Source organism: Branchiostoma floridae, chromosome 10, assembly GCF_000003815.2.
Source record: "Branchiostoma floridae strain S238N-H82 chromosome 10, Bfl_VNyyK, whole genome shotgun sequence".
Taxonomy (NCBI): domain Eukaryota; kingdom Metazoa; phylum Chordata; class Leptocardii; order Amphioxiformes; family Branchiostomatidae; genus Branchiostoma; species Branchiostoma floridae.
Window position 1 is genome coordinate 10,959,701 of NC_049988.1, and position 13,817 is coordinate 10,973,517.

A 13,817-nucleotide genomic window follows, 5' to 3' on the forward strand; every position below is an offset into this window, starting at 1 on the left:
CCAGACTATTTGCAACTTTACAACAATACTGTACGTGTATCATAAAAAGAGTCTTACACTGGAGACATATTTGCACAGAAAGCAGTCTATCCTTATTACACCTTAAAGAAAGCCCTAGAAGCAGCATTTGCTGAATCCAACACTTGTCTTTTCATAACAGCACATGGAATAACTGGTTCAACAGTAGCATTGTTGCACGCTGATAACAAGTATTTTGTTTATGACTCACATGCCAGAAGTCCCATAACAGCATTGCCAGATAGCCATGGCACTTCTACTTTAAGCATGCACAGTTCAAACAGCAATCTAGTTTCATTCTTGCAACAACTTAACTGGAACACAACATGCAATTTTGAGGTTGTCCCAGTACAAGCAGAAAATGTTTTCTTATCAGTTGAACCTACTGGTATACACATTATCAATCTGACTAGCAATGTTTCTTCTATGATTGAGTCAGAAAACTGCTTTCAAGTTCAACAACAACACACATACACCTTGGTTAAACCAGAGTTTGTATCTACGAAAGAGAACCTACAACAACCAAACACAGCATTTCCATTTGCACCACATTGTAACCAAAGTACTGGGAAAAACATTGTGCCATGCACCACAAGCATCCAAGTGCACGCCAATTTGATCGTTGATTGGCGGAGAATCGCAGACTGGTTTCTGATTGGTTATACAAGTTGTCTAGTAGGATCCCCCAGACACGTATAAATATCTTCAGCACGATAATTTTCATATCCAAACGATTCAGAAGCTTGAGAAGTATTGACCGTCCATAATCTGTTCATTACATATTCGTACCATGTCTGCCTGTGAAATTTCTGTCACGAAGAAAGAACGACAATGCACATCCGGGACCTCTTCCCGCCTTTGGCTGTGGTCTCGCACCGGAGTTTCTTTTACGATTTTTATATCCGGCACACAGCGCACACAAGGGATACAATTCCGCCCACAAAAGTACGCCGGAAAATCCAATTATACCAGTGAACAAAGGTTTCCAGCCAACTTCCCATAGATTTTAGATATAAACTTCTAGTTTAATAATGATGCACATTTTACTGGAACACAACATGAAATTTTGAGGTAGTCCTTCCAAATGCGCCCCGGCCAGCTTTTTTTAAAAGCTTTCTTGTTTGGTGTGTGTCAATAATCACACTTGTAGCGTTAGATGACATACGTGAGCATTTCCTGCTTTCATACAGAGCCAGGTTGATACAGAGCGCTAAGATGGAAGGATGCCTACGTAACGTTATAGCTTAGTTGAATCACAGACATCTTGTCAAGAGACCACAAAATGATGTAACAAGGACATTCATATACCCATACCTTCACTTTATAATACTCACTCACTAGATAATACTAGATACAGTGAATTATTCAGTACGAACCGCAAGGGGGCGCTCTATATCTCGTGCTACGCGAGAGGACCAGGCCGCCGAGATTTAGCGAGAGTGGAAAATGTTCTACCCCCTGCGAAGGCTCCACTCGGCCTCTTTTCACTGGCCGCCATCTTGGTGTAGGTGAGTGTAAAACCCTGACGAGAAATCGGTGTCAATCCACCCTTCTGCGTCAACCAAGTGCACTAAATACAGTTGTGCAGCAAGATAGAAGTCAAAATAATGCAACAGCGTCATTATTTTCTTTGATTATCTCAAATTTAGCCTGATATATCTGCCATAAAAATGATGATCATCTGTAGCAGTGTGGATACACGTTTCTGTATGGCGCCGACTTCTGTGACGCGTCCAGTACTCAAAATTACAGTGAAAAGTGAAATTTTGCTGCTTCGAAGGGACCTAGCTGTCCCGTTAATGATGTTTTGGTTCTAAGGAAGTTGCTTTCGTACCGCACATTTAGTAGACGTACTTGATATCCAGAAGCTGTTTTCTGAAGTCGCCATGCCTGAAGATGCTAACAAAAATTTATCCATTTAATTTGTAGGCCGACATCACAATGGGGAAGTTCCTGAAGTCGGGGAAAGTCGTCCTCGTCCTGAAAGGGAAGTATGCAGGCAGGAAAGCTGTCATCGTGAAGGTAGGGTACTGATATTTAGTCCTACAGACCGTGTATTTGCGTCTACACAAAATGCAAGTTGTTTGGGGAGGGGGGCGATATGCAGATATTTTGTACTAAATGTATTTTTGAGAGGTCTTATTCCTGTTCTTATATTTTCTATCTTCAAAATTCTGTCAACTTAGTTACTTGATAGTGACTTCTTTAACTTGAAATTTGTGATTTATTTATTTAATCGGAAATGTGACAAATACATTACACAGACTCTCAGGCAGAGTTGCTGATAATAGTGATATATTTGGAGTTGGCTATTCACTGAAACTTCATAATCATATTAATGTTCATGAGAGTGCATGTATCTATTGATACTATATAGTGTTCTTGCAGAACTAGTTCCAGACAAGCAGTACTCATTACTTGTATGGCGTTCCCTCTGCAAAAAGCAACGGTGTGTCGCTATCTTGCAGTGTCCCTTGTCATGACACTATGAGACGAAACACTCCAACATTAAGAAACTATTCCAATGATACTAATTAGTTTAGGTACATTTCAAGACAGATGTTTCCAGAAATGTTCATTAAAAGACAGTGACTCTTGTTTCCAGGCGCCACATATTTCCTTGAACTCAGTTAAAGCTCCTTTCTGTACACAATTTTTTTTTCTAGTCTTATATGATATACATTAATATGTAAAGCTACTACCATCAGACCTCTAAATGCTGAGTGATTTCCTTTGTACACAGAACTATGATGAGGGTACGCACGACAGACCCTATGGCCATGCGCTAGTGGCTGGCATGGACCGCTACCCTCGCCGCGTTACCGCCAGGATGGGCAAGAAACGCCTGGCCAAGAGGTCCAAGGTCAAGGCTTTCGTGAAGGTGTGCAACTACAACCACATCATGCCCACAAGGTATGTAAGATTACTTCTATGTGGTCTGTGTACACATCATTTTGTGGTTACCAGAGACTAAAAAATACTACTGACTTTGTCAAGTTGCATTATTACTAGTATCAAGTGCAGAACTAGTTCCAGACAAGCAGTACTCATTACTTGTATGGCGTTCCCTCTGCAAAAAGCAACGGTGTGTCGCTATCTTACAGTGTCCCTTCTCATGACACTATGAGACGAAACACTCCAACATTACCATCACTTGACAAAATAGTGAAGAACATTTGATTTCAACTGTTTTTAGTCTTGACAAAGTTTTGACTGGTGAAAAATTGATAGCAGAAATATTTCACATATTTGAATGTTTGCCCTATGCAGCAAATAATTACTTTCTTATACAGGACCCATTACTGTATGAAGTATACTGATTTGTATTGTTTTTCTTTAGATACTCTGTTGATGTTCCACTGGACAAGGGCCTCATCAACAAGGATGTGTTCAGGGATCCTGCGCTGAAACGCAAGGCGAAGCGGGAAGCCAAACTCAAGTTTGAGGAGAGGTGGGTCTAAGAAAATGCTGTCTACTCTATAAATCTTACTCCTGCATGGTGATAGTTGTATGCATACATTATTGTATAGCTACTGTATTTGCAGTACACGTAGGTTTTTGCTGGTCCAGAAAAAGGTTTCAGGTTCAGATAGACAAAGTGCAGAACTAGTTCCAGACAAGCAGTACTCATTACTTGTATGGCGTTCCCTCTGCAGAAAGAAATGGTGTGTCGCTATCTTGCAGTGTCCCTTCTCATGACACTATGAGACGAAACACTCCAACATTACTGTGCATGAAACACAAAGGCCTCCAAATAAGATGACTGCCTTCAACACATTATTTTTGTGATGTTGTACCATGATTTTGACACATTTTCCTCCTGTTTCAGATACAAGACCGGCAAGAACAAGTGGTTCTTCCAGAAGCTACGCTTCTAAACGATATTATAATAAATCTGTCGTATTCCGTTGGAGACATACCAGCCTTGTGGTCTTCTTTTTGTGTCGCATTGTACTTAAGAGTTTGAACATGTCGGGAGATGAATGTTGAGCATATGTTGTGTGTTGCCTAATGGTTACAATCACTAGTAAAAAGTGTTTTTCAAAATTAAGGACAGTCATGTTTGGGTGGTATGGTATAAAAGACATATCCTTGTTTACTAGTGGTTGTGCATGGACAAATGTTGGGTGATAGAATGAGTAACTGTGTTGTGTGGAGAAAAAAATGTGAATACCATACTTCTGCTACTTGCTCCCACTTAAGGAAGTAATATAGTGCACTAAAGAATGAGAATATAGGAGAGAAAACACTCGGAAAATCTGATATTTGCATGTCAACGTATTTAATTGCCTTTGACATATGGTTTAACAGTTACCAATTGCCTGCAAACATGATTACTTGGATGAGTATATGTCTCATTATGCATAAGGATAAATTATGTAAAACAAACTAGTTTGGCTCTGCAAAAGTAAGCCCACGACATATCAGACCAATATGACTTCCCTGTCAGCACCAATGAAACGGGCATCACTTGCCTCTCAATTAATCCAAACTCTTTAATGCATCAACTAAGATGCAAGAACACTTGTTATCTATTCTTTACCATCAGCAATCCCCTCCCAATACACCTTTCTCACGCGGCGGCCATGATAGATCGAAGAAGAGGTCAATGAGGCAAACAGACAAAACTTATTTCTAAAATCAGGTCCCATTTAGTTTCCCCCAAACCACACAAATTTTACCGATATAAGATAGAATAACAAATATTACAAGAAGTGTTATGCACCGAAAGATGTAGCAATTTAGAGTAGTGTAGACTGACCCCATAGTCCCTTAAGAGATGCAAAATAACAACATAATAATGCAAATTTTTAACGAATTTGCAGCCATTCACTTATTGGTCGATTTCCTAATTGGCAGGCTACCATTGGTCGAACTGCTAATTATGATGGACAGCCTTTTGTTTGCCACATTGAACTCGTTTTAGATCTATCATGGCCGCCGCGTGAGAAAGGTGTATAGCAACAGTGCAATAAACATTCATACCAGTATTACTCTTTACTGCCAATTAATTTTTGTATTGACGTTTCCTCGATTAAGCCTTGCACATTACAGAATACAGCTTCAATACAATAGCTTTGTCAACAATAGCAGGAACTACATGGACTGATGACAATCATGAGCATGCCAGAGTTAATGATAAGTGCTAGTGTCAAAAAATCCTTGCGAATATAATCCAAGAATAGACATTGTAAGAGAATAATGCAGTATTATACAAATGTGAAAAGAGCCCATTTATGGAGAGTTGGGAACATCTAGCAAAGCCTGAAAACTTAAAACTGTTGACAAGGTAAACTGCAGTACAGTTACATGGTTACTTATTTACAGTCTTCAGTCGTGCATCAAGGGCCTTACAGTTGGATTCTATGGTCGCCATGTTGGTAGCAAAATTGTCTTGAAGCTGAAAAGGCAACAGTAAAAAAGCAATTAGTAACAGTAACAGTACTCTTCCAAAAGAGGTACACAAATCACACAGGCATATATTTACAAGCCATACCATCCATAAGTGGCTAGTATACTACATGGCATATGATAAAGTGAAACAGTTTTACACCATTTCAAATTGTGATGCTAACATTGATATTAAGTATGAACATAGATGGAAGCTGATAACCAGTTCTGCAACAATATATCTAGAAAAGGAATGTTAGTCGTGCGTATCCCACTACTCACATATGTATAAAGGGAATATAGATAGTTTGCTGTAATATAAAGTCTAACTGACCTCCTTGACCATAGTGGTGTTGGACTTGAGAGTAGTGGACAGCTGCTGCTGTGTGGTGTCCAGTTGGCTCAGGGCCTGGCTAAACTGCATGGCTAAGGAAGATACAGTGAAAAGACTTTGAGACTTTAACAATGGAATTGAACCACTGTAAACACTGATATTAGGATAATAAGCTGAATACAGCAAGACAAAGCAAGCATAGTGATATTTTCTTTTTGACATTTTTCTACCTTTTGACAAACGCCTTTGTGGAAACATTACAGTGCAAGTTTTCAAGGGCGCCCCACCCCATGATCTTTCTTGGTCTGCCCCAGACCTACCTTGCTCATGTAGTTCACTAAGAGCTGCCATCCTCTCCACCACCTGAGGAAGGCTGTTGGCCATACTCTCCCACTTCTTCATCAGGTCATACAGCTCAGAGATCTGGAAAGGAATAGAATTCATGTTACCTGTTTGAACTCACACCTCACCTACCCCTTGACCTTCTGGTGGGTCATTGGGGCACCATGACAATTTGTTGCTTCTCCATCTGACTCTGTCTTCCGCCACTCGCAACGCTTCGGCTAGGCTTAAACCAGTCCACTCTCTAATAATAAATTACTAACCAATAGTAAATACAGTTTGAACAATAGTATTTCTGTAACAGGAACTATGAATGATGCTTATATGATGGCAGATATACTAAGATGATAACTTGACATGGTGGTGGCACAAATCAACATAGTAACAAAGCAACGCTGATGAAAATACACATGTATAGCAGAGGAGGAAGGTCTACTTAAACGATAGAGTAACGAAAGGATTGCTTAGTAATATGTTCTATAAGAATTTCTGACATTGTGAGAAGGCTTGAACCTCAAAAGCATCTTTTTAAAAGAAGACAAATTTTCACCTGATGGCTTTAACTGTCTTCAGGAAAACTGACTCTTTCTTGACTGACATGTAATTTTAGAAACTAACAAAAAATGCTTATACCAATCAAACAGTGGGTAAAAGGTGAAATGTTAGTTGATATAAGAAACTAAACTCCGGTCTACCAGTGCAATGGCGGAGTGGGCAAAGTGTTCGCCTTTCATTCAGTAGATCGTGAGTTCGATCCCTGGTCGAGTCAAACCAAAGACTTTAAAAATGGTACATGCTGCTTTCTCTGCTTAGCATTACCAATGAGGAAGAGTATGGGAGTTAAACACACATCACTACAAGTCCCCTGCTGTAGTGGCTTGCACAAATGTGTGGCCCAAGGGCTACAGAAATTGAGATGGGCGCCACCTCTTAGCATCTTCACAGATGCACGAGCAACTTTAACTTTTAACCCTGGTACCTTGCTCTGTTTGTCAGCATCCTCCACAGCTGCCCTCTGTTTGTTGAGCTCGGCCAGTTTCTGGAGAACCCCCTGCATCCTGGCCTCGATGTGGTCCAGCTGGATGGGGTCCAACATGGTGGTCCTGGCCTCCAGGCTCGCCACCGCACCCAGCAGGCTCTTGGAGGAGGCATCTCTGGTCAGGGCAGACTGGGCAGGGACAGAACATTCAAAGTTGGTTTGGTTTGATTTGGATCTCCATTAGTAACTGTCACTATTCTTCCAGGAGTCTGGGTGAATGATGTAAATCACAGTGTGGCTGATACAAGACAGAGTTTTGCCATGCCTCCATCCGGGCGATTTGTAGTGTTAGCCACATGTATATCATGAACCACAGTATTCTTTCACTAGATTATTAGTTTCCTTCAACATAGTATGTGTGTTAATCCCCGTCTGTAATGAATGCAATGTTGGACAGTCATGACTAGCATCAGCTGCAATATCAAACCAGCTGCTAGAGGGCATGCCCACACCATCTAACTAAGGTACTAGTATGTCCACATCAACAACTGTAGTGTTGAATTTCTACATTCTTAAGTCTATAAACTCCATGTCTTACCACTTTCTCAGGGCTGTGTCCAACAGCTGCCTCCAACCGCTGTATTCTCTCTTCTAGTTGTCCCAGCTGGGAAACAAATTTCAGCATATTTAGTACAGAAACAAATAGATATGATGTAAACTTATCTAGACAGTCTATCTATCTCTCTATAGACTTTCCCATACTATGTATTATCATAAGTGATAAAAACAGTCATGTTCCTTGGTATGGGCATACAAAAACAACAATGATAAAAAAGGTTACTAAAGGCACAAGAAATGAATTTCCCACAATCTTCACACACACATATATATGGGGAAGAACTGTCTTACAAATGACAACTGACTGTGACAATTGTCCGTGAATGCAATATCAAGGCTTAATCTAACATAAATCCAATGGCATGCCAAATTATAAGTGACCAGTTTTAAAAAAAACATTTAGATTTCCTACCAATAGATCTGATGATGATGATCAATAGATCTTAAAGTTTACGATTAAGACAATAAGACAGCATATCAACTCAAGTCTCCAGTACCCTCCCACCTTCGCCTTCTCCTGTAGTTTGGCCTGCTCTGGTCTGTAGTACAGCTCGTATGTGACCTGCTGGTCTGTGGAGCCGGCTGGGGCAGCTCGGGAGAACAGGCCCTTCTTAGTGGGGGTCTTGGTCATGGCACTTCCACTCTTTATGGCATCCAGTTGTGTGATCACCTTCCTATAGTATAAAGAATATAAAAAAAATTACCGGTATGCACTTTTGTTCTAGTAGCTTCTACCATTGTCCTCAAGTTTGTTATGGCCTTGGTACAAACCTGGAATAAATGACATTGTTTGTCAAACTATCATCACTTAAGTCCCCCACAAATCAGTGATCACTGAGGGACCTCACAGTCACAACAACCAATATTGGATTTATATGACCCTTGTCTTAATGTTATAAGATGAATATGGTGCACAGTGTAAAAGTATTACATGTACCAAAAAGATGACAAAAAGTGAAAGGATTTGTTCTTTATGAAATTCATTGAGTGATCCATCAAATCCATGGTCACTAAGCAGTCCCAGCCAGCAGTGGAAATGGGTGTTACTAAGGGGTGGTACATAAAAATGTAGACTATCACACTGTTATATGCATATATAAGGTTTCCAGTGTTTATTTAAAGTGAAACTTCCTGATGTGTTCCTGATATCATGCTGGAGATAGAAGGTTCATTCATTCAGTTCATTCAATTTAGAGGGGTAAGTTCCTACAGTGTTTAGTCCAACGTTGGATGTAATTATAAACTGATAGCCTTTTGCTATAGATCTACGGAAGGGAAACTTTTAAGGAGATTTTCTCATTCATAAACTATGCTACAAATGTACTGACTTTGGCAGAGCGTTGTGAGGATCAGTGATATCAGCAGCTGCCTCCTGCCCCAGCACCTGCTCCAGGTGCAGCTCGTACAGCTGTTTCTGCAGCACCTGCACCTGCTGGGACACCTGCACAGGGTTCAGCTGGTCCGTCTCACTCGTGTCCTTCATGGCAGTCTGGAGAAATAAAATTAAAACAACATTTGATTAAATGACACTTTCAATCATCACAGTTAGAGATTAGTATATGCTCACAGGTCCTTGAGCCTAGTCTAATGTGCTGAGGTAGATTTTCGAGTGAAAAATACACTAAAGTCTGTGGCCATATTTACATTCAGCAATATCCTGGAAATTAACAAGTACTGCTAAAAGCTTGTTGACTGCATGTGCAACTGTTGTTTTTTTTGGCTCCTGATTTACTAGCATAATTTTTAAAACTGATTATGGAACAGACTCTGTTGAAAACAACAATACATCATGTACTCTCAATACAAATACATTCATCCACGATCCAACTACTATCAAAAGTTCTGTAACGGGAGGTGCCCCAACACGGTACGCTTTTTCTTGCGCTCAAACTCATGGCGCTCCATCGCTAGTTGCCTGAGAGTGGTCAAATTTTGATGACTGAATTTTTTACACATAGATTTGAACAACATACTTGAATAAGAAATGCATTCATGTGGTTCATGAACCTTTCGCGCTGCATGTTACAAGCGGCAAACACTGTGAGACAATTTCGTGTATGTAACCTTCCAATTTTGTGCTACGCTGGACAGTGTGCCTAACTCGGTACGCTTTTTTGCATTTTGCGACTTGCAGTCGCAAAATGCCTTCTATCCATAGTAGTCGCCGTTGTGATGGGGTGATGGAGTGATGTTGAGATGAACGGACCTGTTCAATTCATGCCAAACATTTCTATACCTGTTAAAACAGGTCTTTCTTCAACATGTTCGCACTGGCGCAGTGGTAACGTTTACGCATTCTAAACCAATGCACCCGGTTCGAATCCGGGGAGGTAGATTTTTTTTTTTCTTTTTTACATCCATTAAAATACTAATTTTTACATCCATTTGGCCACACCAATTTATTTCTTTGGTTAACGGATTCGCCGCTTCGTTTTTTTGCCGAATAGAAATAAAAATTAAAAAAAAAACTTAAAAATGCCCCGCAACAGAGCTCACTCAAAAACAGGCAGTGTAGTGAAATTTGCTGCAGTTCACGCAAATTTTAACAGGTGGCGTCTAGATCTAGATTCAGGCACATATGTGAATCTCTCCATGCGCCAATATCAGGCTTAGTTACTCTGTTCTATTTATATGACATTCTAATAACTAGAAAAAAACGTTCACACACGCAAACATTGGCAAAATGCCAGCTTTTTTAAAAGCACTTGTTTTACATATTGCTTTCTTCAGAAGTAAGTGGTAAATTTAAGTACACAGTAAAAATTAATAATATGATATTTTAGCTTTCTTTTGACAGTAAAATCGTGACTGTATGTACTTCTTGTCTCACATGAGGAAGGCTGTACCTAGAACAATCCAGCTCATGTTTTTACGGGCAATGGGCTGAATGCACTGATTGTAAATGCCCGACTAAAAAAACCATTACGAAAAAAAGACACCGCTAACATCAACAAAACTCGGTCTGATTACATGAAAATATCATCTACATCTCTCTATCAAGTCTTATTTTCATAGACAGCACGAATCATTTGTTACAGTCAAATAAATCTTTGGAGCGTACTCTAGTCTGTCACCTTCACAGCCACACTCCCTTGGGAGTACAATGGTGGCAATGTTTTTGTCGCTTCCTTTTGGTTGCTTTTCTACTCAACAGACATTTGAAGACCCATATTCATAGTGTTTTATGGAGCTTTATTTATGTGTATCATGGCAGTTGTGTGACTGCTTGAAAGAGTTCGTATAGTTAGCGACACGAGCCGCCAATACGCAGAGGCCGGTGACCGCAGTGATTCAGCACTGTCAACATTACTGTTAGAATTCTGTTTTTTTAAAAACATGAAGTAAATATGTTAAAGTATACTTGGAATGCAAATTAAAGCTGTGTGCATGGACTTGGTTTATTTACCTTTGTAATCAGCATAGTCAGTGGCAACAAACACGGTGTACTTATGGATAATAAGATCAGCAAAAAATCCGCTCCGTCTTACGACGGGGACCGTCTTAGGGCGGCCCCCGTTATACTACATAATTACAGACTTTACAATATAAAAAGTGTTCTGTCCTTAGAGGACTCATGTATAGATAGAAATATTTCTTATTCTTGGCATTATGATCATTTTGGCTCACCTTAAGATTTTCCACATCTTCCACAAGTTCCTTCATCTCACACTGAAGACGCTGGAACTTCTGCTGAGGAGTCTCCACTCCCTCACCTTCTCCCAGCTGGGGTAACAAAACACGGAGACGTTGTCAACTACTGTTAACAATTAGTACAAAATCTTCAAGGAACAGGGGTAAGCCCTAGGAAAAAATGTTGTGTTTCCTGTTTTAGTCCTGAAAAATTAGTTTCAGAAGGTAGAGATTATTTTTGTGTTAGCCAAGTGGTACACTATTGTCAACAAAGTAAAACTTTATTGACAAACAAATTAAATCAATGTGGATGAATTATATTTCCAATATCAAACTTTAATTTTGTGCATAATGGTTACAAATCTGTGGATACATCCATCCTACATTATAGATAGGACAAGCAGGGTTTTTTAATAAAAGTTTTTATCACACCGACCCATAAAAGAGCTAGCGTAGGTAGGCTTTACTAGGGTCGGTCTGGAAACAGGACACACAACATTTTTTCCCTATGCCTCAGGATTGTTTGTCAAGAATCAGAACAAGTCTTGAGAGACTACTTTTACTTAATGAAAATCAACATTATTCTTAATGTTTAAGAGCAGGTCGGGCTAAGACTCTCCACCGTTATGTTGATTGAAGGCCACAGTAACAGCAAGGTGGCCGTTCCCATCCCCATCCACTATTCATATTTTTCCTTTAATACATGTACTTAATTCCTTACATTGAAACATTTAATCAATAAAAACTGTATTGATGTCAGGAAACAAAAGAAATCAACTTTCTCCACATAACCAAGGTCTGCGAGAAACCCATAATTCAAGGCAGATAAAACTGTCATTTAAGAAAATTGTGCTGCACACAGCCGCACCTGGTGCCAACAGTAAGTGGTTTAGGATTTACGCTTTATTTCTGCAGCACATATTTCCTGACAGTCACATCAAACTCTTAATTACATTCAGAGTAACAATTTATGCTAAGCACTGTGCATTTCACTTGCTGAATGGCAGTTTTATAGTAGCTATATTTCTCTGGGTAGCAACGTAATACAAGGTAAAACAGTGAAATAATAACAATGTAACAATGTCTTGTAGTACTACCTCAAAGGAAAGTGTTTACGAATTCAATGGTTCTCTAATGATATTGTGACATGTCACAAAATGTAAAATTTCTCAGTCTAGAGTTACTCAGTCTAGTAGAATAATTCAAATTCTATATTTCTGCATTTTCCTTGAGATACATGTACTTGCCAATTTCCATTTGAAAATAAGTTTCACCTTGCTGCTGATTTGAACTTAACTGCATGCACTATTTTAATGAAAACCACATTTTCCTTCTATTCCCCTTAATTCTGCCCAATTTCCACCTCCATATGAGTAATACATTAGAATGCCCACCATTGGCTGATAAGTGCTGTATACTCACGATTTCATATTCAGTGCGTGTCTCGTAGCCAGTCCTGCGGGACCCGCTGATGCGATCAGAGAAATCTGGAAAACAAAGCGATGACGACACGAGAGTTAGTCAGCCTGACGGCGACAGGAAATACTGTCAAATGGTTAGGTGAAATTGAAAACAGAGTACATGCACATGATATCAACCCCTTATAATACCCGGTATGCATGTACAATGTTGTAAAATTCTTGTAATGTCAATAGCTTTTGACTAAATTTGTGTATTTTGGTGCATTTTTTTTTTCTACAAGCACTAATTATAACTGAGCCTAAAATTACGACAGCGTAATGTTAATTCTTCAACCTTCTAACTGTCAAGGCTGGATTGAGTTAGGCTTGGCAAAGAAGAACTTGGCTCCAGTGCAAAGAGATATATTCCTCACTTTTCACTACATGCACGCATAACCAATCAGATGACGCTTGTGTTTCATGCGTGACGGTAGATTTGCCCAACACACGCAAACATCTATAGGGAACGGCCACAGAGAACTGTTGACTGACTTACTATCAATAGTTCATCATGACTGACCTGCACGTAGTGCTTTTTTTTTTACCTTGCACATTAACATATCTAGTACCCTGCTGTATTCTAGCAATGCTAGGAAATTTTTCATTGTGGTTTGTATAATACAACATACTAAATGAACGATGCAGTTATAAATATCCATGAAACACCTGAATGAAATGTCCCTGTGTAGGGGTGGGTACCGGTTCATCGGACCAGTACAAAACCGTTTTTCGTGTTGGTCCAGTCCGAAAACAACAGACCTTTATAAAATCAGTGGACCAAGTGCAAAATGACCACGTTATATTGACGGGTTTACACATTTCAGTGCGTACCAGTTCAAGAAAACAACAAGAACGAAGTAGAGTAGAGCTTTTATTCATGTCTACCAAGTTTCTACAGTCAAACTTACAGACTTAACATGAAGACTAAAGACAGAATTTCAAAATGCCAGTGGGGGAAGGGATTCTCCACCAAATAGATTCCTTTGTAGAAAAATTGGACCTTTGATTTTGAGGATGGCCCATTCACAAGTTTCACAATAGTCCA

At 39.6% G+C, this 13,817-nt stretch overlaps 3 protein-coding genes across 3 annotated transcripts in view; 1 reads left to right on the forward strand and 2 right to left on the reverse strand.

Moving 5' to 3' along the window:
• Nucleotides 1-13,817, reverse strand: part of LOC118424537 (trichohyalin-like) — a 565,429-nt gene that overhangs the window by 73,106 nt on the left and 478,506 nt on the right. The gene's annotated exons all lie outside the window — the stretch shown is intronic.
• LOC118424578 (60S ribosomal protein L27) lies at nucleotides 1,390-3,937 on the forward strand. Its single transcript, XM_035833208.1, has 5 exons — nucleotides 1,390-1,526; nucleotides 1,948-2,040; nucleotides 2,762-2,931; nucleotides 3,359-3,469; nucleotides 3,848-3,937. Exons 2-5 carry the CDS (start codon nucleotides 1,960-1,962, stop codon nucleotides 3,894-3,896), a joined length of 411 nt encoding a protein of 136 aa, XP_035689101.1. The 5' UTR covers nucleotides 1,390-1,526; nucleotides 1,948-1,959; the 3' UTR covers nucleotides 3,897-3,937.
• LOC118424553 (dynactin subunit 2-A-like) overlaps nucleotides 4,999-13,817 on the reverse strand; it is a 29,874-nt gene continuing 21,055 nt past the window's right edge. Inside the window, exons 4-12 of the mRNA XM_035833173.1 lie at nucleotides 12,735-12,799; nucleotides 11,310-11,405; nucleotides 9,011-9,171; nucleotides 8,188-8,356; nucleotides 7,663-7,728; nucleotides 7,065-7,253; nucleotides 6,064-6,166; nucleotides 5,744-5,835; nucleotides 4,999-5,419 (exon numbers count right to left, since the gene is read on the reverse strand). Coding sequence (XP_035689066.1) covers nucleotides 5,333-5,419; nucleotides 5,744-5,835; nucleotides 6,064-6,166; nucleotides 7,065-7,253; nucleotides 7,663-7,728; nucleotides 8,188-8,356; nucleotides 9,011-9,171; nucleotides 11,310-11,405; nucleotides 12,735-12,799 — 1,028 coding nt within the window. The 3' untranslated portion in view covers nucleotides 4,999-5,332. The remainder of the gene's footprint in view (nucleotides 5,420-5,743; nucleotides 5,836-6,063; nucleotides 6,167-7,064; nucleotides 7,254-7,662; nucleotides 7,729-8,187; nucleotides 8,357-9,010; nucleotides 9,172-11,309; nucleotides 11,406-12,734; nucleotides 12,800-13,817) is intronic.